Source organism: Cervus canadensis, chromosome 6 (genome assembly GCF_019320065.1).
Source record: "Cervus canadensis isolate Bull #8, Minnesota chromosome 6, ASM1932006v1, whole genome shotgun sequence".
In the NCBI taxonomy this organism is placed as follows: Eukaryota; Metazoa; Chordata; class Mammalia; order Artiodactyla; family Cervidae; genus Cervus; species Cervus canadensis.
The window spans coordinates 3898685-3925041 of record NC_057391.1 but is presented as its reverse complement, the minus strand read 5'-3'; the positions used below and the strand labels follow the sequence as shown (position 1 = coordinate 3925041).

General features: G+C 42.6%; 2 protein-coding genes across 2 annotated transcripts in view; both read left to right on the top strand.

Annotated features, from left to right (window-relative positions):
- The window catches only part of LOC122442960 (SH3 domain-binding protein 1-like), a 90382-nt gene extending 71393 nt beyond the window's left edge, over positions 1-18989 (top strand). Inside the window, exon 2 of the mRNA XM_043470649.1 lies at positions 18654-18989. Coding sequence (XP_043326584.1) covers positions 18654-18989 — 336 coding nt within the window. The remainder of the gene's footprint in view (positions 1-18653) is intronic.
- Positions 18989-26357, top strand: part of LOC122442957 (TIR domain-containing adapter molecule 2) — a 41940-nt gene continuing 34571 nt past the window's right edge. Inside the window, exons 1-2 of the mRNA XM_043470648.1 lie at positions 18989-19455; positions 24454-24699. Of these exons, the coding sequence (XP_043326583.1) occupies positions 19261-19455; positions 24454-24699 (441 nt within the window). The 5' untranslated portion in view covers positions 18989-19260. The remainder of the gene's footprint in view (positions 19456-24453; positions 24700-26357) is intronic.

The following is a 26357-nucleotide window of genomic DNA, read 5'->3' as shown; positions in this document are numbered from 1 at the left end:
GAATACTTTGTTTATTCCCGTTTTATCGAGATACAGTTGACATACAGCACTGTATAATGAATGGTATTTTAACAGGCTGATTTCTGTCTAGGACTGTAACACACTCTAGAAATCATCTAAGTGTAGCAAAGGTTTCCTTCTGCACCCCTTCCCATGTGTGCCCTCCTAACCTCATTAAGAAAAGAAAACAGGGCTTCCCTGGTGCTGTAGTAGTTAAGAACCTGCCTGCCAGTGCGGGGGACACAGGATTGATCCCTGGCCCAGGAAGATACAGCGTGCCTCTGAGCAACTGAGGCCATGTGCCGCGATTACTGAGCGCGCGCTCTGGAGCCCGCGAGCCACAGCTATGAGCCCGCACACCCTCCTGAAGCCCGCCTGCCACGCGCCGCCACCACGATGAGAAGGCCACGCGCCGCCGCGGAGAACAGCACCCGCCTGCCACACCTCGGGAAAGCCCTTAACACAGCAACGCAGACCCAGCACAGCTGAAAATAAACGTCTTCAAAAAAAGAGAGAAAGAACACAGATGTGAAGACACGCCTCCTAAAGGAAGAGGGCTGGGACTCTGAACCGCTCAGGGCATTCCAGTCTGTGCGCTGGAGAAGGGCTTTGTGACTGAGGCGCAGAGGCGTCTGGGAAACGTGGCTAAGACACAGCTCAGAGGATCCGCGGCCTGGGGCTGGGTGCCGGGGCCTTTCTCTTACCCCTGCAACCAAGGTCTCTGCTTGGTGAAAAGGGGAAGTAAGCGTGGGATTCAGGTGACATGGGCTGAGGCAGAGTCTGATGGAAGGGCACGGTGAGACAGGGGAGGAAAAGAAGGTAACTGATAATAGGTCAGAGAGAGAGTGTTCATGCAGCTGGATGAGGGGGTGTGTGTGTGTGTGTGTGTGTGTGTGTGTGTGTGTGTGTGTGTGTGTGTGTGTGTGTGTGTGTCAGTAAGAGTCACGTGTGTGTATGTGTGTGTAAGTCAGTAAGAGTCACGTGTGCGCTTGCCCCAAGGACAGACTTTAGAGTAATTTGGTTTCAGTGTAATCAGACCACATCCATTTTGCTTACCTTTGTTTACCTTCTTGTTTATCTTGTTTACTTTTTGCAAAAACATTTTTAAAAGATTTAAAGGATTAAGAATTCAGAATCTGGTGTTGGACAGGCAAGGCTTCAATAAAATGGCTTTGCCACTAATTAGCTGTGTAAGCTTAGTTAAACCTCTCTAAACCTCTCTTCATTTAAAGTCAGTCATGGTAACTCCCATGTAATAGGACTGTCCTAAGAAACAAGATACCATGTGTAAAGTAATTAATAGTGTTTTATGCACAGTAAATGCTCTAAATGGCAGCTCCACTGACTGATTTTATGTATGGTATATTAAGAGCTGATTTGCATCAGCTCCTTTTTAAAAAGGTTACTGTCTTGACTGCAATTAAAGCTACCATTAGTTATGGTTTTCACGAGGTTTCATACTTTCTCCCTGTGTCCTGTTTCCCTGTGATTTTTACCCATCCGGAGAGTTGACATGGATGCTGTGAACATACTCTATATGAATCAATCTCATAAAACCTGTAGTCCAAATAGAAAAGAGTTACATTTCTTGTTTTCAGAACGACTTGGTTATGTTATGTAAATATAAATTTTTGAGTAGATGTGCAGTACACATAGGCACATGCATATATAAATTGTAAATATAATTACTTTAAAATTAATTTATCAAAGATATGCAAGAAAATAATCTTCATTATTCTGTTATCTCCTTTCTCTTTTCACTTCTTCCTCTAAAAAAAATAGCACTACCCAGTTAAATTCCCCACATTCCAGTGACATTTGGTTATTTCTTAAAAAATCATCTCCTTTCTTAAATCTAAAATTTTTCTATGCCAATAAATTTTTAAAAAATAGGGTGGTCACGAAGAAGGAGCCCCTGAGTCTTTTGCACTTTGAAGCATTCATTCTTCAGGCTACAATTTTGAGGGTAGGAGGACCGCATTGAGGTGTGGCACATGAGTTTAATCTAGTCTGTCACTTCATGGCAGCCTTTCATCCATATCCTTTGGTTTGCATCTCATACCCGAACTTCACTTGCCATACCACCTTCTCCAAAGAGTCACGGTTCTCTGTTGCAGCTCCTTGCCACATTTTGTAACAGGACCTCACACTGTGACCCCAATTATCCTAAAATTTTGGTTTCTGCCCCCTGAGCTAGTCTACCTGCTGTAGTATTTATTCTTGCATTTTGTCCTTGGAAACATAGTTTCTTTTATAAGTAAGTATAAAGTGGGCTTTATACTTATTCATAAAAGTGTAAATTATACTTTTTATTTATTTATAAAAGTATACATTATACTTTTATTTATAAAAGTATACCTGTAAAAACCATTATTATGTGTGGGCTTAGGAAAAACATAATATTATATAATAGTACATACAGATAATATAGACCAAAGTGACATAAAAATAATATATTATCTTTTATTCCTGTGTAGTATGAAAGCTCATGTGAGATTATTACCTAGACCCTAACCTTTTCTCTTTCATCTTCGCCTTTGACTCACTACCTTATTCTTTTTTTTTCCCTTGTCCTGTCTCTGAAGTGAATCTTCAAACCAAGTATATACATATGTATACCACAGGCTAATTCAGAAAGTGCATCCCTACATGTTTTAAAAGACATTTAAAAACTTATTATTGGGAACCCTCCCACACTGTTGATGGGAATGTAAATTGGTATGGCCACTATGAAGAACAGTATGGATGATCCTTAAATTAAAAACAGAGCTACCATATGACCCTGCAATCCCACTCCTGGACGTGTATTTGGAGAAAGAAAAGCATGATCCAAAAGGATACAGGCATGCCAATGTTCATTGCACGCTGTTTACAATAGCCAAGGTGTGGAAGCAGCCTAAATGTCCATCAACAGAGAGTAGATAGAGAAGATTTGGTGTATATATATACACACAATGGAATATTGTATATCTATATACAATTGTATATACTGTATATATTGTATGTACAATATATTGTATATCTATATACAATGGGATATTAGTCATTAAAAAGAATAAAATAATGCCTTTTGCAACAACATAGATGGACCCAGAGATTATCATACTGAGTGAAGTAAGTGAGACAGAGAAGGAGAAATATTGTATAACATCCCTTATATGTGGAATCTAAAAAGAAATGATACAAATGAATTTACTTACCAAACGAAGAGACTCACAGACTCAGAAAACGAACTTATGATTACTGGGGGGAAGGGATAGTTAGGGACTTTGGGAAGATCATGTACACACTGTTATATTTAAAATGGATGACGAACAAGGATCTATTGTATAGCACATGGGACTCTGCCCACTGTTCTGTACCAGCCTGGATAGGAGGAGCGTATGGTGAAGAATGGATACAGGTATATGCATGGCTGAGTCTCATCGCTGTTCACCTAAACTACCACAACATTATTAATCAGCTATAACCCAATACTAAAAGTTTAAAGTTTAAAGTCTGGAAAAAATTAAAACTAAAAAAAAAAAACTTATTATGGTTTAACATTAGGAAAGCTCAGTGATTTCACCAACCCTCAAGATTAACTATCTCATCACATGTAAGCAGTGAGTGAGGAACCAAGAATGGGTTAATTTTCAGCACAAATAAAATCACAAGTCTTAAAACTAAAGTTTACCCTATTCACCATCTGATTTAAGTAAATACCTAAAATATGAAATATAAGCACTCAGTATTATATCTAATGTTTGTCAAATTACTGGTGGATGTTTTTTCTTCTTGCCTAACCAGTTGTATGGTAAGAAATTTATATATTGGGCAGATAGCCAGTGCCTGCCATCTGGGCATGTCCAACAAACCTTTTCTTTATTTCTTCATAAAGGTCAGTGTACAGTTGTCTAATCATATTTATTTTCTGAAGGTGGTTATCTGGTATATATTATGTAATTCCTGGGTGCCTTTTCTTAATGGGGATCAGACTCTATGTGACACAAGTCATAGAAATTTAATAAACTATCATTCGTGGTGGTGATGGTTATTTAGTTGCTAAGTCCGACTCTTGTGACCCCTGGACTGTAAATTGTCAGGCTCCTCTGTCCATGAGATTTTCCAGGCAAGCATACTGGAGTAGATTGCCATTTCCTTCTCCAGGGGCTCTTCCTGACCCAGGAATCAAACCCCGGTCTCCTGCACTGCAGGCAGATTCTTTACTGACTGAGCTATGAGGGAAGCCCAAAAGCTAAAGGTAACAAAATGAGCCACTGATTATCAGAGTTTTTTTAACTTATGTGTGTCATATTTTAAAGTGGATTGAAGATGGGCAATTATTAGATGAAATTCTGAGCACATGTTGTCACACTATCTGATGAGCTATAGTCTCTGATGGGATGGCCTATCATCATTTTGTCAGGACTTTACAGACAAGTCCAAGAACTTATGTGTAATCAGCATAAATATCATAATGCCCAGTAACATAGGGCTTTGTTCAAATTTTTAAAAATCACAAGCCCCCCACCATCCCAAATGATTATTACAATATACTTGCATGCATATTCCCTAAAAAATCAAACTGAGGCAGTAACAAAAGTTCAGATTCCAGGCTGGGAGGCCAACACTCCAAGGTATCCAGTGATGAGACAGGCAATCTCCGATCTGTGTTCACCTGGAGCAAATCTCTGGGGTACGAGGCAAGAGAATGGTTCTCAACAGCACTCTCAAATCTTAAAAGTGAAAAGTGAAGTCGTGTCCGAGTCTTTGCAACCCCATGGACTGTAGCCTGCCAGGCTCCTCCATCCATGGGATTTTCCAGGCAAGAATACTGGAGTGGTTAGTCTTTCCCTTCTCCAGGGAATCTCCCCAACCCAGGGATTGAACCCAGGTCTCCCGCATCGCAGGCAGATTCTTCACTGTCTGAGCCAAAAGTTTTCCTCAAAGCACAGTACAAAACCTCAGATCTTTCCCATGATTGATGAAGCCTGAGGTCACTGAAAACCAAACCTAGAGATAAATTCTAGGGTGGTCTTATTATATTATTAGTTAAACTCACAACCTCACTATGTTTAAGTAAAATGACTAGGACAAGGATCAGGAAAATCTAGGATCCTGACAATTAGAAGAATGATTTTTAGGACATATCGAGGACTTAGAGAATCTATGCTCCACTCTGCCCTCAAATCTTCTGATATTCGCCCCACCCTGCCTTTGCTAGGAAAGCTCACCTCCCTGGCAGAAGAAAGCTGACAGTCATGCTCTGAGTCTCCACATGGTTTGGCTGATGACCGGAATTCAAACTCAGATAGAGTGAAACATAGAACCGGAGCACAGAGAATGAGGATTATAGGATAAGGAACTGCAGGAATTTACTACTTCACGTCAACATTTTTTATAATGTTAATGAAAATGGATTTTGAAGGTGCTCAGTTGAAGAGGGAGTATTTTCAGATAGCTTATATTTTGATGCAAGTGTTGCCATTCCCTGATCTGGCTCAGGAAACCACCTGTGATTCTAAGAGTGTGTTGACTGGATTAGCAAATAGAAGCCTACAACAAATGACCACGTTAAATGATACCAAAAGGGGGCAAGTTCCTTTGCACGGAGTGGAGGGATGAATTCACAGTCTTCAGGGGACACCCATGTTGGAGTCAGTGTTATAAGCATCCCTTCCATCCAGCCCCTCACCACCACTGCAGCCCTGAAGACTCTTCATCTTGCCATGAGCGTTAGATCGGTGAGGAAAGCACCACCATGAAAATGTGCTTTGAAAAGTGAAAGTGTTAGTCATTCAGTGGTGTCTGACTCTTTGCAACCATGTGGACTGTAGCCCAGCAGGTTCCTCTGCCCATGGAATTCTCCAGGCAAGAAGACCAGTTGGTTGGTTGGTAGTCACTCAGTCGTGTCCGACTCGCCTACTGGACTTCTCTGTCCATGGAATTCTCCAGGCAAGAATACTGGAGTGGGTTGCCATTCCCTTCTCCAGGGGATCTTGGCGACCCAAGGATCGAACCCAGGTCTCCTGCATTACAGGAAGATTCTTTTTTTTTTAATACTTTAAAAAAGTTATTTAATTGGAGGCTAATTACTTTACAATATTGTAGTGGTTTTTGCCATACATTGACAAGAATCAGCCATGGGTGTACATGTGTTCCCCATTCTGAACCCCCCTCCCACCTCCCTCCCCATCACATCCCTCTGGGTCATCCCAGTGCACCAGCCCTGAGCACCCTGCCTCATGCATCTAGCCTGGACTGGCGATCTGTTTCACACTTGATAATATACATGTTTCGATGCTATTCTCTCAAATCATCCCACCCTCGCCTTCTCCCACAGAGTCCAAAAGTCTGTTCTATACATCTGTGTCTCTTTTTCTGTCCTGCATATAGGGTTATCGTTACCATCTTTTTAAATTCCATATATATGCGTTAATATACTGTAATGGTCTTTATCTTTCTGGCTTACTTCACTCTGTATAATGGGCTCCAGTTTCACCCACCTCGTTAGAACTGATTCAAATGAATTCTTTTTAATGGCTGAGTAATATTCCATTGTGTATATGTACCATAGCTTTCTTATCCATTCGTCTGCTGATGGGCATCTAGGTTGCTTCCACGTCCTGGCTATTGTAAACAGAGCTGAGATGAACATTGGGGTGCACACGCCTCTTTTAATTCTGGTTTCCTTGGTGTGTGTGCCCAGCAGCAGGCAGATTCTTTACCAGCTGAGCCACAGTGGGTTGCCATTCCCTTCTACAGGGATCTTCTCAACCCAGGGATTGAATCCAGGTCTCCCGCATGGCAAGCAGATTCTTTACTGTCTGAGCAACCAGTGGAGCCCTAAAATGTGCTTCACTGTCTGTCTGTAGTAAGTTGGGAAGTCTGGTAGTAAAAGCTTTTAAAAAAAAAAAAAAAAAGGTGGGCTCTCTGAGCGCAGAGAGGTCAGCAGTGAAAGTGGAAGTTGCTCAGTTGTGTCTGACTTTTGTGATCCCCATGGAGGATCCAGGCCAGAATACTGGAGTGGGTAGCCATTCCCTTCTCCCTGTTGGGATCTTCCCAACAGAAGGGTCCCTAAAAGACAGTGTGTCTTAAAGAATATGGTTCTGCTCACTGTAACAGGCAGCAGAGTGGGTTTGTTAATTAGACCTAGAATAGAGTGTACTATGCAGAGATTTCTGGTTGTGGTTCATTCGTGGGGTCCACAGGAATAAAACTGGTAAGCAATCTACTAAAGTCCTATTGATTTACAGTCATGGACTACAAGTTTGGTGAAGACTGGGAGAAATCTGACCTGAACTTCCACTCCATAGTCATGGTCTTCTACTTTCAGACCTAAGTCAGTACCCAGTCCTAGAATGCTTTGAATACGAAGATGACTATCAGGCTTCTCTGGGGGGCCAGTGGTTAAGAATCCTCCTTGCAATGCAGGAGACACCAGTTCGATCCCTGGTCTGGGAAGAGTCCACGTGTCGTGGAGCAAGTAAGCCTGTGCTCCACAAGTGCTGAGCCCACATGCACACTGGCGGTCTCACACTGGAGCCCGTGCTCCGCCAGGACAGAAGCTACCACAGTCAGAAGCCTGCTCACCGCCGCTAGAGTAGCCCCCGTTCTCCACAGCTAGGGAAAGCCCGCCGGCAGCAACAAAGACCCAGCACGGTCAAGTAAATAAACTCAAAGAGAGAGAGAGAAGTTGAATATCCTCGAGAAAAGCCCTCTCCACGATCATATGTCTTGCCTTCCTTTTAGGGACTTTGGCCATTTACCTTGGAAATCACATACGTGGAGAAATAATTCAAATTTTGAGGATGATTGGATACTAACTCAGTTCAGTTCAGTTCAGTTGCTCAGTCGTGTCCGACTCTTTGTGACCCCATGAATCGCAGCACGCCAGGCCTCCCTGTCCATCACCAACTCCCAGAGTTTACTCAAACTCATGTCCATCGAGTCGGTGATGCCATCCAGCCATCTCATCCTCTGTCGTCCTCTTCTCTTCCTGCCCCCAATCCCTCCCAGCATCAGGGTCTTTTCCAATGAGTTAGCTCTTCGCATGAGGTGGCCAAAGTACTGGAGTTTCAGCTTCAGCATCAGTCCTTCCAATGAACACCCAGCACTGATCTCCTTTAGGATGGACTGGTTGGATCTCCTTGCAGTCCAAGGGACTCTCAAGTTCAAAAGCATCAATTTTTTGGCACTCAGCTTTCTTCACAGTCCAACTCTCACATCCATACATGACCACTGGAAAAACCATAGCCTTGACTAGACAGACCTTTGTTGGCAAAGTAATGTCTCTGCTTTTTAATATGCTACCCAGGTTGGTCATAACTTTCCTTCCAACAAGTAAGCGTCTTTTAATTTCATGGCTGCAATCACCATTTTTCTCAAGAGGCAGGTCAGGTGGTCTGGTATTCCCATCTCTTTCAGGATTCTCCACAGTTTATTGTGATCCACACAGTTGAAGGCTTTGGCGTAGTCAATAAAGCAGAAATAGATGTGTTTCTGGAACTCTCTTGCTTTTTTGATGATCCAGTGGATGTTGGCAATTTGATCTCTGGTTCCTCTGCCTTTTCTAAAACCAGCTTGAATATCTGGAAGTTCACGGTTCATATATTGCTGAAGCCTGGTTTGGAGAATTTTGAGCATTACTTTACTAGCGTGTGAGATGAGTGCAATTGTGTGGTAGTTTGAGCATTCTTTGGGATTGCCTTTCTTAGGGATTGGAATGAAAACTGACCTTTTCCAGTCCTGTGGCTACCGCTGAGTTTTCCAAATTTGCTGGCATATTGAGTGCAGCACTTTCACAGCATCATCTTTTGGGATTTGAAATAGCTCAACTGGAATTCCATCACATCCACTAGCTTTGTTCGTATGATTGTTTCTAAGGCCCACTTGACTTCACATTCCAGGATATCTGGCTCTAGGTGAGTGATCACACCATTGTGATTATCTGGGTCATGAAGATCTTTTTTGTACACTTCTTCTGTGTATTCTTGCCACCTGTTCTTAATATCTTCTGCTTCTGTTAGGTGCATACCATTTCTGTCCTTTATCGAACCCATCTTTGCCTGAAATTTTCCCTTGATATCTCGAAATTTCTTGAAGAGATCTCTAGTCTTTCCCATTCTGTTGTTTTCCTCTATTTCTTTGCATTGATCACTGAGGAAGGCTTTCTTATCTCTCCTTGCTATTCTTTGGAACTCTGCATTCAAATGGGAATATCTTTCCTTTTCTCCTTTGCCTTTCGCTTCTCTTCTTTTCACAGCTATTTGTAAGGCCTCCTCAGGCAACCATTTTGCCTTTTTGCATTTTTTTTCCATGGGGATGGTCTTGATCCCTGTCTCCTGTACAATGTCACGAACCTCCGTCGGTAGTTCATCAGGCTCTCTATCAGATCTAGTCCCTTAAATCTATTTCTTCTCGTGCTTGGGCATAAATATTAGAAAGGGAGCGGCGCCCCCTAGCGGTCAATATGGTGTTGATGTGGCCTGGAGGATAAGAGGTGAATCTGGAAACCTGAGTTTACTCTGAAGGCCACCGGCTCATTTACAAGGGGAGCTTCCTCCGCTATTGCTTCCTGCGTCTTGGAGAATGCAGGTTTGTTGTTCCCAAGGAATGTGGTGTATTTGTTGCTGTCTTCAACTTCAGTGTTTTAATATACAAAGATATTTTCAAATGCATATTTAAAATATTGCCCCATAACATGCTCATAACCTGAAATCCTAACTCTACAATGTTGAGAGGTTACTTTGGAGAGGGAAAAACAAGATCTGACTACAGCTTTCCAGTGAGCTACACTACAGTGTAGTAGATTCCTGGCTTCCAAAGATTCCGTGTTTTCTATTCAATCACTGGTGAGAGACTAGTGGCTTTGAATCTGTTCTTTTCTTGAGACATAAGTGTGATTTAAATGATTGGCCAACATGATTGGCTTCCTTGTGGTTTTGTTCTTTAATCACTATCAAGTAGGCAGTTGTTGTCAGCAAGATTCTAAAGCAGTTACATCAGTTTCTAAATTTCAAATGTATTGCCTCCTGTGGAAAACTTACATGTCTTAATAGTGCTCACAGATTTGGGTATTCACACGCGTCTGAACATGTACTCTTTCTGCTTATCTCTATGTCTGTCTCTTCAAGTGAATTAAGGAGCTATGAAGAATAATGAATTGATGTGCCCATTTGCCTTTCCCTTAAATATCAGAGATACCAGCTAAGTCTTTGAAGGTGAAAGTGTTAGTCACTCAGTCGTGTCCAGCTCTTTGTGACCCCATGGACTGTAGCCCACCAAGCTTCTCTGTCCATGGGATTTTCCAGGCGAGAATACTGGAGTGGAGTGGGTTGCCTTGCCCTCCTCAAGGGGATCTTTACAACCCAGGAACCGAACCCCGGGCAGGTCTCCTGCATTGTGGCCAGATTCTTTACCTTCTGAGTCACCAGGGAAGCCCCAGCCAAGTCTTTACTAGGAAGCGATCTCTAGGGGTTGGGCAAAAATATAGGTGTCCCTCGCTTTCTGAACTCTTGCCTTCTGAAGACTGCAAACAATTTTACTCCAAATTCACTCTAAATCAGAACTCACTGTAGTAAATCTATGTGCATTTGCCAGACATAATACAATACGTACGTCATGTACACTTCTGGAAGCAGAGGACACAGAGGACGCTGTGGGCCTAGCTCAGACCATTTTCAGATGAGTTGAATCCTTGATCTCCTTGCTGATATGGGTTGTACGTTGTCAATGTCATCTTCATATTATTAAGTTACAGCCTAACTCGAATGTTTGTGTCTCCTCCCCCTCCCAAAATTCATATTTTGACCTCCTAACCCTTGAAAAGTGATGATTCTAGAAGGTGGGAAGTGATTAGGTCATGCGGGTGGAGCCCTTATGAATGGGATTAGTGCTCTATCCCTTTGGAGATCTACCAGAAAAATTTCCACAGAGCTCCATAGCTCCTTCCATCTTGTGAGGACACAGTGAGAAGACACTGGCTTTGAGCCAGGGAAAGAGCTCCCTAGGTGACCAGGCTGGCACCTTAATCTTGCACTTCCCAGCCTCCAGGACTGTAACAAATTTTCGGTATTTACAAGCTACCTGGTCCGTGGTATTGTATTATAGAAGTCCAAGTGCACTGATATTAAATAAAATTATCTATCAACCTTACCAATTAGTTGCTAACTTAGAAGGCAATGGCACCCCACTCCAGTACTCTTGCCTGGAAAATCCCATGGATGGAGGAGCCTGGTAGGCTGCAGTCCATGGGGTCGAGAAGAGTCAGACATGACTGAGTGACTTCACTTTCACTTTTCAATTTTATGCACTGGAGAAGGAAATGGCAACCCACTCCAGTGTTCTTGCCTGGAGAATCCCAGGGATGGGGTCACATAGAGTTGGACACGACTGAAGTTACTTAGCAGTAGCATCAACATTTTGCAGAAGTGATTAAATTAAAGCAAAAAAATCACAGATGCTGCCAATCAAATATATATATTGCTAAGTATTGATATATGCATTTATATAACTCTAATATTATGTGTGTATGGCTGTAGATACATAGGGACAATGCTGAAGAACTTAAAGGAAACTTTTGCTCAACGTAAGGCCCAGAAGAAGAGGAAGAGAAGTACACAATGCTAGAGGTTTGATAGATATTTTAGGTCATGCACAGGAAATGACTGGCGCTATAAATAACTGTGATGATAGCATGAGCAGAAGTCTTACATTCAGAGATGCATTTCCATGCATAGCAATCTTATCACTGGGAGCCACGTAACTGCAATATTCAGTTCAGTTCAGTTGCTCAGTTGTGTCTGACTCTTTGGGACTCCATGGACTACAGCACACCAAGCTTCCCTGTCCATCACCAACTCCTGGAGCCTACACAAACTCATGTCCATCGCGTCAGTGATGCCATCCAACCATCTCATCCCCTGTCATCCCCTTCTCCTCCTGCCTTTACTCTTCCCCAGCATCAGGGTATTTCCAATGAATAGGTTCTTTGCATCAGGTGGCCAGAATATTGGAGTTTCAGCTTCAGCATCAGTCCTCCCAATGAATATTCAGTAATGATTTCCTTTAGGATGGACTGGTTGGATCTCCTTGCAGTGCAAGGGACTCTCAAGAGTCTTCTCCAACACCACAGTTCAAAAGCATCAATTCTTCAGCATTTAGTTTGCTTTATGGTCCAACTCTCACATCCATACATGACTACTGAAAAAACCATAGCTTTGACTAGACGGACCTTTGTTGGCAAAGTAATGTCCCTGCTTTTTAATACACTGTCTAGGTTGGTCATAGCTTTTCTTCCGAGGAGCAAGTGTCTTTTAATTTCATGGCTGCAGTCACCATCTACAGTGATTTTGGAGCCTAAGAAAATAAAGTCTCTCACTGTTTGCATTGTTTCCCCATCTATTATGCCATGAAGTGATGGGACCAGATGCCATGATCTTAGTTTTCTGAATGTTGAGTTTTAAGCCAACTTTTTCACTCTCCTCTTTCACTTTCATCAAGAGGCTCCTTAGTTCCTCTTTGCTTTCTGCCATAAGGGTGATGTCATCTGCGTATCTGAGGTTATTAATATTTCTCCCAGTGATCTTGATTCCAGCTTGTGCTTCATCCAGCCTGGCATTTCACATAATGTACTCTGCATATAAATTAAATAAGCAGGGTAACAATATACAGCCTTGATGTACTCCTTTCCCTATCTGGAACCAGTCTGTTGTTCCATGTCCAGTTCTAACTGTTGCTTCCTGACCTCCTGAGATTTCTCAGGAGGAGGTAAAATGGTTTGGTATTCCCATCTCTTAAAGAATTTTCCACAGTTTGTTGTGATCCCCACAGTCAAAGGCTTTGGCGTAGTCAATAATGCAGAAGTAGATGTTTTTCTGGAACTCTCTTGCTTTTTTGATGATTCATCAGATGTTGGCAATATGATCTCTGGTTCCTCTGCCTTTTCTAAATCCAGCTTGGACATCTGGAAGTTCACGGTTCATGTACTCTCGAAGCCTGGCTTGGAGAATTTTGAGCATTACTTTGCTAGTGTGTGAGGTGAACTGCACTATAACGGCATGCTCTCCATTTTGAGGGGTTGTTTTATTGATGTTTTAGTTTTGTGCTTTGACTTCAGGTGAGGATTCTCAAACACTGAGTCTCTACCGCCAGCTGGGTAAGACTGTCTACCTATTCCTTGACTTCAGACCTGGACCACCTGTGTATGTGCGGCATCACTTCACTCCTTCACTAGCTCACTCCTGCTCAGATTTCACTCATCAAACCAGTACCAAGACCGCAGTCCCTCTTCCCTCCTACCACCGAACCTTACTTGGGCAATTGGAAAGGAACTGTTTTTTACATTGCCTCATTTTATAAAAGTTTGGTTTCCTAAATTTTCGTATGTATCTTTAACATACCTCATCCTTGTTTGTTCATATTACAGTGCATGTTCACTACAATATAGAAGGAAACAGAGCTCAAATCTCATCCTCTATAGTATCTTTGAGAGCTGCATTCAAACATGCCATTGCTAAGCCCATACCATGTTGAAAAATGGGATGATTAGTATTTTATTTTTTTAGTTTTTTCTATTGAAGTACAGTTGATGAACAATGTTGTGTTAATTTCTGCTTACAGCAAAGTGATTCGTTATACACATATACATCCTTTTTTCATATTCTTTTCCATCCTGGTTTATTACAGAATATTGAATGGGCTTCCTGGTTAGCTCAGCTGGTAAAGACTCTCCCTGCAAAGCAGGAGATCCCGGTTCAATTCCTGGGTCAGGAAGATCCTCTGGAGAAGGGCATGGCAACCCACTCCCGTATTCTTGCCGGGTGACTCCCCATGACCTGAGGATCAGTTATACATATATACATTCTTTTGCATATTCTTTTCCATTTTGGTTTGTTACAGGATATTGAATATAGTTTCCTGGGCTGTACCATAGCCCCTTGTTGTTTATCCATTCTGTATGTAATAGTTTGCAGCTACTGGTCCCGAATTCCCAATCCATCCCTCCCCCTTGGCAACCACAAGTCTCTTCTCTATGTTTGTGAGTCTGTTTCTGTTTTGTAGATAAATTTATTTCTGTCATATTTTAGATTCTACATATAAGTGATAGGGTGACTAGTATTTAAAGTGCTTATCATGTAGATATACTTAATGAAATGTTACGTATGTTGAAGAGTATACTCAGTGATATTTAAGAAAATTGGTTAGATTTTTGTATGGATATGGAATCCATGACTATCTTTCCATTTAAAATACTAGAGCATACTGTCCTGACGACTGTCGCTTGGTAGTATAGTCTGAAGTCAGGAAGGTTGATTCCTCCAGTTCCATTCTTTTTTCTCAAGATTGCTTTGGCTCTTTAGGGTCTTTTGTGTTTCCACACAAACTGTCAAATTATTTGTTCTGATTCAGTGAAAAATACCATTGGTAATTTGATAGGGATTTCTTTTTTGCCTAGTTTCTATTTCATTACCCTTTGTAAGATTCCCCCATGTTGTCTTGTGTAACTGTAATATGTTCATTTTTATTTCTATGTAATGTCCTATTTTAGACTGTACTCAAATTTATGGATATTTGGGCTATTTCCAGTTTGGAATTATTATGAGACTTTGGCTTTAGGTATTCTTGCACATGTATCCTGGTATACCTACGCATAAGTGGTTCTCAATCTTTTGATTTCAGAATCTTAAAAATAAATGAATAAAAATTATTTAATTACAGATTTAAATTAAAGAGATCTGAGACACAAAATATTTTCTGAATAATTTATCTTAACAATAGTAAAACAATATATACACAGTGGACTATTACTCAGCCATAAAAGAGAATGAATTTGTGCCACTTGCAGCAACGTGGATATTCGAAAGTGTAATATAAATGAAATAAGTCAGAGAAAGACAAGTACTATATGACCTTGATCTTGGGTAGCTCAGCCTGCAGAGGCTTGGAGTGGGGCTTAAGTTTCTGGTCAGAGGTTGAGGTTGGGTCACAGTGATGAGAGCATCGAGTCCTAGCCACTAGACCAGAGGTCAATGACAAGGCCCTGGCTCTTTGGCTTTGCAGGAAAAGAATTCCCACACAGATGGAAAGTAGTGGAACAAGTAAAGTATTTATTAGGAGGAAAAAAGAAAAGTAGATAGACACACGAGTGGATTCCGAGTCTCGGAGTCGTGTCCTCATGGTGATGTGAATTACTTTCAGGGGGCATTTCTTCTGTTTCCTTTCGCCTGTCATTGTGATTTGTCTGGTTCAGAGTCTATATTTGGTATATTTCAGGATCCTTCCATGTGTGCAAATGCATCTTTCAGCCAAGGGGGATTCTACTGAAGGCGCCTTCGGGTAATTAGCATCACTCCCCTTTGGACCTCCGAGGAGCCTTTCTGAGCATGTGCCGAGTTGGGGCGGTCTCCTGACTTGCAGAATGAGAAGTATGTGGTCTCTTGTCTTCTATCTGGGCAGGGCCCAGCCTCCTTCCTCAACTGTGCTGAGATTCTCATCTTGGAGTATCTACTCTAGGAGGGCCTGTCTCAGTCTCACTTATATGTGGAATCTAAAAACAAAACAAATGAACGAACAAAACAGAGTGGCTGCCAGAAGGGAGGTAGGTGGGGGCTGGATGAAATAGGTGACGGGGATTAAGAGATACAAATTTCCAGTTATAAAATAAGTGAGTCATGGGAATATAATGTACAACATAGGGAATACAGTCAATAATACTGTAACAATTCTGTGTGGTGACAAATGGTTCCTGGAGTGTGGTGATCATTTTGCAATGTGTCTGACTGTCAGAGCATGACGGGGCATGCCTGAAACTGACATAATTTGTATGTCAGGTATACCTCAACAGGGGCTTCCCCAGTAGCTCATGGTAAAGAATCCTCCTGCAAGGCAGGAGCTGCAGGAGGCGCAGGTTGGATCCCTGGGTCGGGAAGATCCCCTGGAGGAAAGCACAGCAAACCACTCTGGTATTCTTGCCTGGAGAACCTTATGGAGAGAGGAACCTGGTAGGCCACAGTCCATGTCACACAGAGTCAGACACGACTGAAGCAACTTAGCACACACACATACTTCAATTAAAAATAATTAATTAATTAAAATAACAATAATATTTGTATTGATTTCCTGAGGCTGCCATATCAAACTGGCACTAATGTGATGATTTAAAACAAAGAAAAGTATACTCTCACAATTGTGGAGGTCAGAAGCCTGAAACTGAAGTATTGCTGGCTTCCAGGTGGTAAAGAATCTGCCTGCCAACAGAGGAGACGAAGGAGACGTGGGTTCCGTCCCTGGGGTTGGAAGATCCCCTGGAGTAGGAAATGGCAACCCACCCCAGTATTCTTGCCTAGAGAATGCCATGGACAGAGGGGTCTGGCAGGCTGCAGTCTATGGGGTCGCAAAGGGTCAGATACGACTGAGCACTCACACAGGGATGGTTCTCCTGGAGGCTCTGTGGGAGAATTTGTTCCACGCCGCTCTCCCAGCTGCTGGTGGCTGTGGACAGCCCTTGGCTAGTAGATGCATCACTACAACCTCTTTGTCTTCATATCGCATTCTCCCTGTGTGTCTGAGCTCTCCCTCTTCTTTCTCTTCTAAGGACACCAGTCATTGGATTTAGGGTCCACCCTAAGTCCAGGATGATTGCATCTTGAGATTCTTAACTTAATTACATCTCAGAAACCTTATTTCCTAGTGAGCTTGAATTCACAGGGCCTGGGAGTTAGGATTTGGACATGTGTTTTGGGGGATACAGTTTTACCTACTACATATGTTAACACAGACAACACATTTTAAAATGAAAAATAGAAATATTGCCCAAATAAAAATTTAGTGATAAGGGTCATATTGCTTTACATTTGTGTGAATCTCTTTAATATCTAGACTCATACAAGAAGCTGGGTACTCATCTGCTTTTACATTTAATATGTTATATGTTGTTTTGGTTGAGATGTATGATGAGAATCCAACCTCTCTTAGATAATCTCAGACCCTCTGAAGGGATTTCAAAGGCTCCCAAACATCTTTGGAGCACACTTGGAGAATCACTGCTGTAAAGTATATACTTTAAAGTATTTGCAAGTGGAACTTCTAGGTCATCCATGTATCTTCCACTTTATTAGACGATGCCACATTGTTTTCCAAAGTGGTTGTGTCAACTTACATATCCACCAGGGATGTACAAGGGATCTTGTTGTTCTATTTACTCACCAACATCTGGTATTGTATTTCTAAAAATTGGTCTATCTGCCTTTCTGGTGGTGTGTGCTATATTCATTATGGCCTTAATCTTTATTCATCCATTCTCTGTATTGCCACTTGATCCATGAAGAAATGGAGGTTTAGAAGAGCAATGTTACTTGCCAAAAGTGAAGAGTAAGAAAATAGAATCCAAGTTTTCTCCTTTGAAACTCAGTCTTCTTTCCACTCACAGATACAAATACTACTTCTTTTTCTGACCGAGTGTTACCGAAAGCGAGGTACAGCTGCTTGGCACTAGAAAGCTGAAACTCAAGAGCAAGATTGGTTGGAAGGGAAGGTTTGCTTTGTTTTGGAGACTGGCAATCAACAGGGAGAGGCAGACTTGTGTCCAAAGGCCAAAGCCCCACTGACAATGAGTGAGCAAGACCTTTTAAAGGGGAGTCTCAAGGGTGTATAGGTGGAGGGAGGGGGCTATACATGCAAAAACAGCAGTCAACTTTGACAGTCTTCTTGAAATCAGTCACGCAGTGGTCTGGTCAGTGTCATCTTGATTGTTTTAAGTACAGTAAATCTTCATCTCCAGTCAGTCTGTTCCTATTCCTTTGATGCCAGTTCTTGGAATCGTGGTAGCTTATGTCATGGGGAGTTTGTGACAGACAGGGAGGCCTGGCGTGCTGCGATTCATGGGGTCGCAAAGAGTCGGACGCGCCTGAGCGACTGAAATGAACTGAACTGATGTCATGGATACAGTCTGGTCATCATGTAGTTAATTTCTTCTAACTGGTGGGGGTTTCATTTTCTACAAGACAGCTCAAAGGATATGGCTCAGAATATTATCTATAGCCCTTGAGAAAGAACTAAAGGTCCTTGACATTGTTTAATAACTAAACTTTGTTATTTTGTCTTGTCTGTTTTCCTTTGTTTCTGCATTTTTTTCACTTCTCTGATTAGATTTATTTTTGACCAAAGTATTTCTACAGACTAAGGGCAGGCTGAGGACATTGGGAGTTGAGGGAAGGGGTTGTCTATCCTGGGAAGGCCCCATAGGGTCCTGCCCCCATTCACTTGTTCTCAGAAAGGTACAGTCTCCCCCAAATCTCATTTCCTAGGGGCTCCTTTTCCCCTGCAGAGGCTTTGGGCACCCAAGGCCATTAAAGATCCTACATCTCTCCATCCCCCTTTCCATAAGCCCCTCTTCCCTGCCTGGTTCCTACCCACGTGCTTATTATATGCTGCTTATTATATGACAAGACTCTTACACAGCATTTTTCAAATAGTAACCATCTGGGTTAAGTACTATTATTATCCTCATTTTACAGTTGCAAAGACTCAAAGAGAGAGCTTAAGCAGACAGTTTAAGGTCAAGCGGCTAATAAATAACAGAGTAGGGATTAGAAGTCCTGAAGTCTTGTGGTCAGAGAATTCGCACTCCCAGCAAAGCTGCTTCCCCTCAAATTTGTTATTATTCACAGGAAAACTCTCCGGAAATCGCGGAGCGCTCTCCTTCCGGGCACGCGCCCCTGAAGGCCAGGAGACCCCTTCCTTCCTCCCTCCCGGCAGCTCCCCCGGCGCTCAGCGGTTGCAGAAGCACGCCCCACCTACCGCCGGCCACGCCCCCTCTCCGGGCCCGCCCCGCCACGCACGCCACGCTGGCCCCGCCTCTCGGCCCGGGGCTGGCGGGGGCAGAGCTGACGCCTCGCGAGCTTCCACGTAGGCACTCCAACGCCTCTCCCCGCGGCCCGGGGCGAGTACATCCGGGTCGCGGGAGCAGGCGCCCCAGGCCCCGCCTCGTCTCCCCCGAGCCTTAGTACCCGCTTCCGGCCGTCGCAGGCCTTTTCCGCCTGTTTTCTGCCGGCCCTGTTTCCGCTCTCCGGGTCGTTCTGGCCTCTGCGCCCTGGTGCCTCAGTACTTTCCGCCGTAGCCAGGGACTCCCTCTGCATTTCGACTGTCTCCGGGGCTCGGAGCCACGCGGCGGTGCGTCTTGGCGGCGCCGCCCGGACCGAGGCCTGCCGCGCCGCGGCGAGTTCGTGCAGACCTGACCCCGTGTCTCCCCAGCTCCGTTGAGGCCGCCGCCTCGGGATGCCCTGGCTGGGGTCCGCGCCGCGCTGGGCGGCCGCCGCGGGCCGTTGGGGCTGCAGGCTGCTCGTGCTGCTGCTGTTCCTGGTGCCGGGCCCCGGCGGCGCCTCCGAGATCACCTTCGAGCTGCCGGACAATGCCAAGCAGTGTTTCTACGAGGACATCACGCAGGGCACCAAGTGCACTCTCGAGTTCCAGGTACTGCGGGCGCAGGCAGCTGCCGGCCGCAGCGCGCGGGTCCCGGGCCGAGGCCGTTTGCTCTTTCTGTCTCTCATTTCAGGATCACATCTAGGTAGCCGATGCAGGCCGTTTGGCTTTCCTTTCTGAAACCTTGAGCATTAGATAGTTAAGAACAGATATTAAGATATATGAATTCCAGAAATGCTTCCTGTGTGTGTGACTTTTCCATCCATTCTCTAATGTCCTTCATTTTGAACTTTTTTCCTTAAGAGCTAAAAAAAATATTACTCCTGTTCTGTAGTGCCCTACGTCAGTTCGCCACTCTCTAAACCACACCTCCATTTTCATAGTATTTCAAGTGCTGCCAGTATTTGACTCCATTGCTTTTCAGCTTTTCCATGGATGTTAGGACTATTGGTTAATGTCCCTGTCGTTGGAAGAGCTCTATTCCAGACCAGATGACCATCTGCCAGAGGTTTTGTAGAAGGAATTGCTGTGATAAGTAAAAGGCACTTTTTCTTTGGGATTATATAAAAGTGCTTATTTAACAGATGTAGTTTCTTAACTTGGAGAAGGACATGGCAACCCACTCCAGTGTTCTTGCTTGGAGAATCCCAGGGACGGCGGAGCCTGGTGGGCTGCCGTCTATGTGGTCGAGCAGAGTCGGACACGACTGAAGTGACTTAGCAGCAGCAGTAGCAGTTTCTTAACTTGGTTCATTTCAGTTCCGTTCAGTCGCTCAGTCGTGTCCGACGCTTTGCGACCCCATGAACCGCAGCACGCCAGGCCTCCCTGTCCATCACCAACTCCCGGAGTCCACCCAGACCCATGTCCATCGAGTCGGTGATGCCATCCAACCATCTCATCCTCTTGGTTAGAACATTCTTTACTCTCTTTTTCACTGATGTTGACTTCGCATATTTGAACAGCTATTGAGTACTAGTTGCTCAGAAGTGAAGAAAACATAAGATCGCTGCAGTCATTCTTGCTTCTCTACCCATACTACCTTCTTTTCTTTATTAGTACTAGTTCATTCTATAAAATTGTGCTTTAAGAGCAGTAAGAATAGGTGATAAACGTTCTGGTCTTTGGGATCTCTTGACTTCCTTTAGGAAGTGATTTGATACCAAACTGTAAAGGATAAGTTATAAATGCTTTGATAAGGAGAAAGAGGGAATGGACTTTGCAGGGTCATTATGGAAACCGTGACTGGGAATTTGAAGAACTGTGGTAATTACGACTAGAAATTTGAAGAAATACTGCAGCTGGGAATAAGGAGCCAGAAGAAGGGAGGTCAGCAGAGGCCAGACCATGTAGTGCCCAGCTGGTTGAGTTAAAGATTTTCGTTTTTCTTGAGAGTATGAGAAGCTATCTTGGGGTTGTAAGCAGTGCAATGGCAAGTTCTAAGTTTTCTGGGTAGCTGTAGGGATATTAACTTGAGCAGGTAGAGAAAGGATTGAGAGCTGCCAAGTAGATGTATCAGTAAAAGACTGATTAGGAGGCTGTTGTAGTGATTGAGGCTGAGGCTAGGGTGGTAGCAGCAGGGAGAAGGAAAGTGAAAGGTGAAAGGATGGGAGATACTCTTTTATGTAAAATCCACAGAAGTTGGTGGTAATTTGGCTACAGTGAGTGAGGGAGGCCAAGGATGACTCTAGCTTGCTTAACTTCATGAGGACAGACGAGATGATGGCAAGAATTGTAACATAAAGTGTCAGTGAAAAGTTTATTTCTTTGAACTTAAATATTTCTTGACTTCTGCATGCAGATGCTGTGCTTGGTGGTGAGAGTAGTATTACGGGCTAAAAAATCAGCATCTGTTGTGTGGCAGACAGTATACCAAGCATTTCAGGTGTAGTATTTAATTCCCTGGACAACCCGATATGAGATGGATAAAGCTTTTTTTATTACTCATTTACTAGTGATACCCAAGGTCCCAAACTGTAGCAGTAGCAGAATTAGTATGCAGTTCTAGGTTAAGTTCTTAACTGTTGTACTACCTCTGAAAGATAAATGAGGCTGACCTTGACCTCAGGGACCTGACAGGCACATGGTCATGTAACGTTACGTGCAGTAATGAAAGTACACCCCAAGTATTGTGCTGGCTGAAGATGGAGAATCATCAGGGGAGATTTAATGGAGGGTCTGCTGTGTGAGCTGAGTCTGGAGGGATAAATAATAGTTACTCTACAAGCTGGCAGAGGGGAAAAGGACTTCCTCAGCAGATATGTTATGTTTGTGAGACTTAGTTCCAACAAGCCTGAAAATTAGCCTGAGTCGGCACTGAAATATACTGAGAAGCAGTGTTGCTTTGTAATTGTGGATCTGAGGACCTTAGGGGTGATTTATACCAGTTTGTCGGCTTGTTCATTGGTAACAGTGAGACTGGTGATTTGTACGTGCTCAGTGTGAGTCCCCCGAGAGTCTGCTACTGAGAATGGTTACATGGCAGAAATATGCTTATGTGAACAGCAAAATATAAAAAACCCTGTCAAGACTCTTGTTTAGGGCTCACTAGTTCCAAAGTGTTCCCTGTACACTGGGTGGTTCCTGACCCCAGAGGGTTTACTCTGGCCTCGTTCCTCACAGCAAGGACAGGGGACCCCGGACTGACCTCTTGTGTCCTCTTGCCGTGAGACAGCTTTTGGCTATGATGTTTGATACTGTAGTCTCTTCCTCTAATCAATTGTAGATTTGTAAACATAATCATATTGGGTCCTGTGCTTCTTTAGCAAACAGACCCTGTGTAACTTGTCACTGTTAGTGCAGAGACTTGTTCAGAGAATTGTGGCATTCTGGTGTTTTTGGAACGCAGTGAGAAAGGGTATAAAAGGTGCTGAGACTTCCTTGAGGAAGTGCTGGGGAGCAGTATGCTGTCGATGACAGGTTTGGGTTTTTCTGTAGGCCACAGGAACTAGCAAAAGGTTTAAGACACATGGGGAGGGAGGTGTTACTCTCTTCTGGTGGAGATGCTGCCAAATGTGCTTCAGTGCGCAGGGCAGTGCAGCCCCTGCAGCAAAGACTGTTCACCCCAAATAATCCAACCGAGGTTAAGAAACCCTGGATTAGACAGAAGAGGGACTGGGTTCTGGGAAGACCTTTTAGGAAGTTGTGGCAGTAGTCCTGTCTGGACTGTGGATCAGGAACAAAAGAGATGGAGTGAATTTGAGAGAAGCAATCATGTTGACATTCTGTGACTAAACTGGGCAGGTAGGGACACATCATTCAAAGTGATCTCGTTTCTTTCTTACATGATCAGACGGATTGTTAGCCCCTGGTGGCTCAGTGGTAAAGAATCCTCTTGCCAATGCAGGAGATACAAGCAACATGGGTTCAATCCCCGGGTCGGGAAAATCCCCTAGAGAAGGAAATGGCAACCCATTCCAGTATTCTTGCCTGGGAAATCCCGTGGACAGAGGAGCCTGGTGGGTTACAGTCCGTGAGGTTGCAAAAAGTTGGACACGACTTAGCTACTAAACAACAACAGTCTTTATCTGAAGTAAGACTTATTTGTTTTAAAGTTTGGTAGAAGAAAAGTGGCAGGATAATCAGTTTTGGTTCTGTTTTTTGTTTGGATGTATGTTTTGATTATTTAAAGTACTGTGGTGTTAAGTGTGAATAATTGGGTCTGTAAAATGCAGTCAGTATTTCACCTGTAGGAAAGGTTGTTCACTTTTGGTGAAAAGGGGAATACCCAATTGATAATACATCATTTTTGTGTCAGATGTTACATCTCTATGTTAATATTTGCCTGTTTTACAGTTTCCTAAATGCCCAGTTACATTTCATTTAATTATCGAAATGATCTTGTAGTTTAGTTATTCATATCTCTTTAGTGACAAAGGTCATGTAAGTAACCAATCTTCTTTGAAGTCCAGAGTTTGATCTCTCGTTCTACAAATCTAGAATGTCAATACTGTGCTAGACCAGAAGGGTCAAGCTTGAAAACCTCAACACGTCCAGTGGTGGTGGGAAGCCCTCCTCCCGGTGTCTCTCCTCCTCGGGGGACACAGGCACCCTGGGACTCTCCCCTGTCCCCTCTCCCTCCTAGTGTTTCTCCTCTTTACTCCTTTGCTTTTTTCTCTGTTACACTTGCCCATTTGTGTAATTCAGATGGCTCAGATATGCTTATGCTGAATAAGCATAACCCCTTGAAAATAGTTCCAGAGTCCTCTTCAGAAGCATTTCACCTACCTCTGCTTTCCTGTTAAATACAGGCTTTGCAGATGAACAAAAGATTTATCTGCTTTTGCATTGTTCTGTTTTGGTTTTCCTTTAATCACACATGTTTAAGCAAAGTAGTTTAATCATTCATGCTTCTCTTGGAAACAAGTTTATAATAATGATATACTCTTAGAACAACCCACAAGTCAGTTCTCTTCAAACTGTAATTCAAAACAAAGTATGCATCAAATTCCATATAACTGACCTATAAAAGAACTTAAGAAACACAGTCTGTTTGTAATTTGGCAGTAAAATGAATTTCAATTCTATACGTATAATAGCTTGGGGTGTCAGGCTAAAGACTGATCTACTTTACGGCTTCACTGAACAGTCTGTGAGTGCTTGGATCATGCTAATGGGAAACAAGGTAAGGAAATTTGGGGAAGGAAAATACTACGTGGCAGTTAGCTTAGGGTCAAGAGTATAAGTTTGGCATTCAGCCTCTTATTAGGTGAGTAATCTTGGGGAGATGATTTATTTTAATTCAGGTTCTTCGTTTGTAAAATGAAGGGGAAATACCCTCTTGTAGGGTGGTGGGGAGAATTAAGTGATGTAACTGGAACGTGTTGGTTCATTCCCTCTCCTGTCATGAGGAAGTGTGTTCAGTTTCTGTAAAGCTTTAGTTGAACTGAAATCTGCCTCCCAGGACCCATCCACTGGTAGAAATCAAGAAGCATAAATTGGCTGTGATTGTTTTGAAAACCTTACAGCCGTTCTAACAGGAAACCTGACTGATTTCTCAGGCTTGTTACTGCAGTGGTGCCTTCATTTTCTGTTTGTTTTCCTCTTCTGTAGGTTATTACTGGCGGTCACTACGATGTAGACTGTCGACTAGAAGATCCTGACGGTAACGTGTTGTACAAGGAGATGAAGAAGCAGTATGACAGTTACACCTTCACAGCCTCCAAAAACGGGACATACAAATTTTGCTTTAGCAATGAATTTTCTACTTTCACACATAAAACTGTATATTTTGATTTTCAAGTTGGAGAAGACCCACCTTTGTTTCCTAGTGAGAACCGAGTCAGTGCTCTTACCCAGGTAATAAAAAGTCATGTTTAAATGTGGGAAAGGGCATAATATAATATGCATTAACTCATTGATGAAACACCAAATTTTGTGACTTTAACGCAATCTTTAAGACCTGTCTTAACTCTTACAGTATATTAGGCATTTCACAGAGAACTTCAGACTCTTTTAGTGAAGACCAGTTTTAAAGTATTTTATGAAAAGAAAATAGACATTAAAATAGGAGGATCACTTTGGTAGAAACGTCATTGACAAAGGAAGTTTAAGAGCCTAAACAGTGCTCCAGCATTCTGAAGCATTTTCTGTAATTTATGGAGGAATGTTGCTACTGTAACTTAGCAGGTTGATATAAGTGGAAGCAAAGTGATGCCATAATTAATATATACCTATGAATATATTTGCATACACACACTTTTGTACAAGTGTTTAGTGTTACGCAGACTGCTGTTAAAATAACTTGTGCTGTAACTGAAGGTTAAATAGTAAAGATTACTAGTAAGTCATCTAACAAAAACCTAAAATAGTTAAGGTAGCTAAATTGGGTTTTATTTTGAAGAAGAGTTTAATGAGAGAAAGATAGCAAGAGAAATTTAGAGTCAGTGAACAAATACTGCTCAGGTGATGAGAAGGGCTATTTTATTTCTAGTTCAGATACCGTAGGAGCTTAAAGTATGCCTAAGAGATACTCAGTTTGGTTTCCAAAAGAATTATTTACCACTTTGCTATTAAAACCTTGAGTTGGATTTCCTGTTTCCAGGTTCCAGGTAGTCTCTTGACCAAGATCACATAGTGATAGAGGCACTTTTTAAGAGTGTGTCAGAACCTTAATTCATAAACCTAGTATAAACATTAATAAGATGTGTTCAGATGTCCTTATTTTTAGTAATGTTCTTTTTATTTTAGCATCATGTGTGAACAGCACTTTGTACAAAGGTATTTTGGGGACCATTGTTTATAACTCAATCTTGAGCAGCTTTAATTTGTGTAATACGATAGCTTGCTTTAAAAACCTAAGTAGATAAATGCTTTTAGGATCACTTAACCTCCTTTATTTGTATCATATTTTTAAGCTTTTCTTATTTACATTTTTCCACTTTTAAAAAGTCTCCTATAAAGCAGCTGTTCATGCAGTAGAGTTTAAAAAAATTACCAGCTGAGAAATGGCCAAATAAATGGTGAGTGAGTGAGTGAAGTTGCTAGTGTTTTGCTAAATCACCATTTTTTCACCATTAATAAATAGAATGACTATAGTGTAAAGTAGATGGTGTTCGTATATAAAGACTGGTGGGGAATTTTATAACAGATAGATCTGATACCCCTAAATCTAATCATCATTCACAAATGCAGAGATAAGTAGATATTAGCATGTCTTCTGATAAAATGCAGTAAGTCCATTACATTGCCTGTGTGGTATTCCCATTCAGAATATTACAACTGAATCCCATGAAGTCTGTGGCTCCAACCATAATTTATAAGAAATATGGAGGATAGAGGAACACCAGGGGAATAATCAACAAAATCCAGAAAGTGGGAAATGCTAATGGAGAGAGGACCCCGTTTTTTCAACAAGTAGATGGGAAGGGGGTAAAAAAACAGGAAGAAAACCTAAAGATTAAAGAAGACTTGAAAGACATATCAGCTAAATTATATTGACCTTGTTTGCCTTCTGA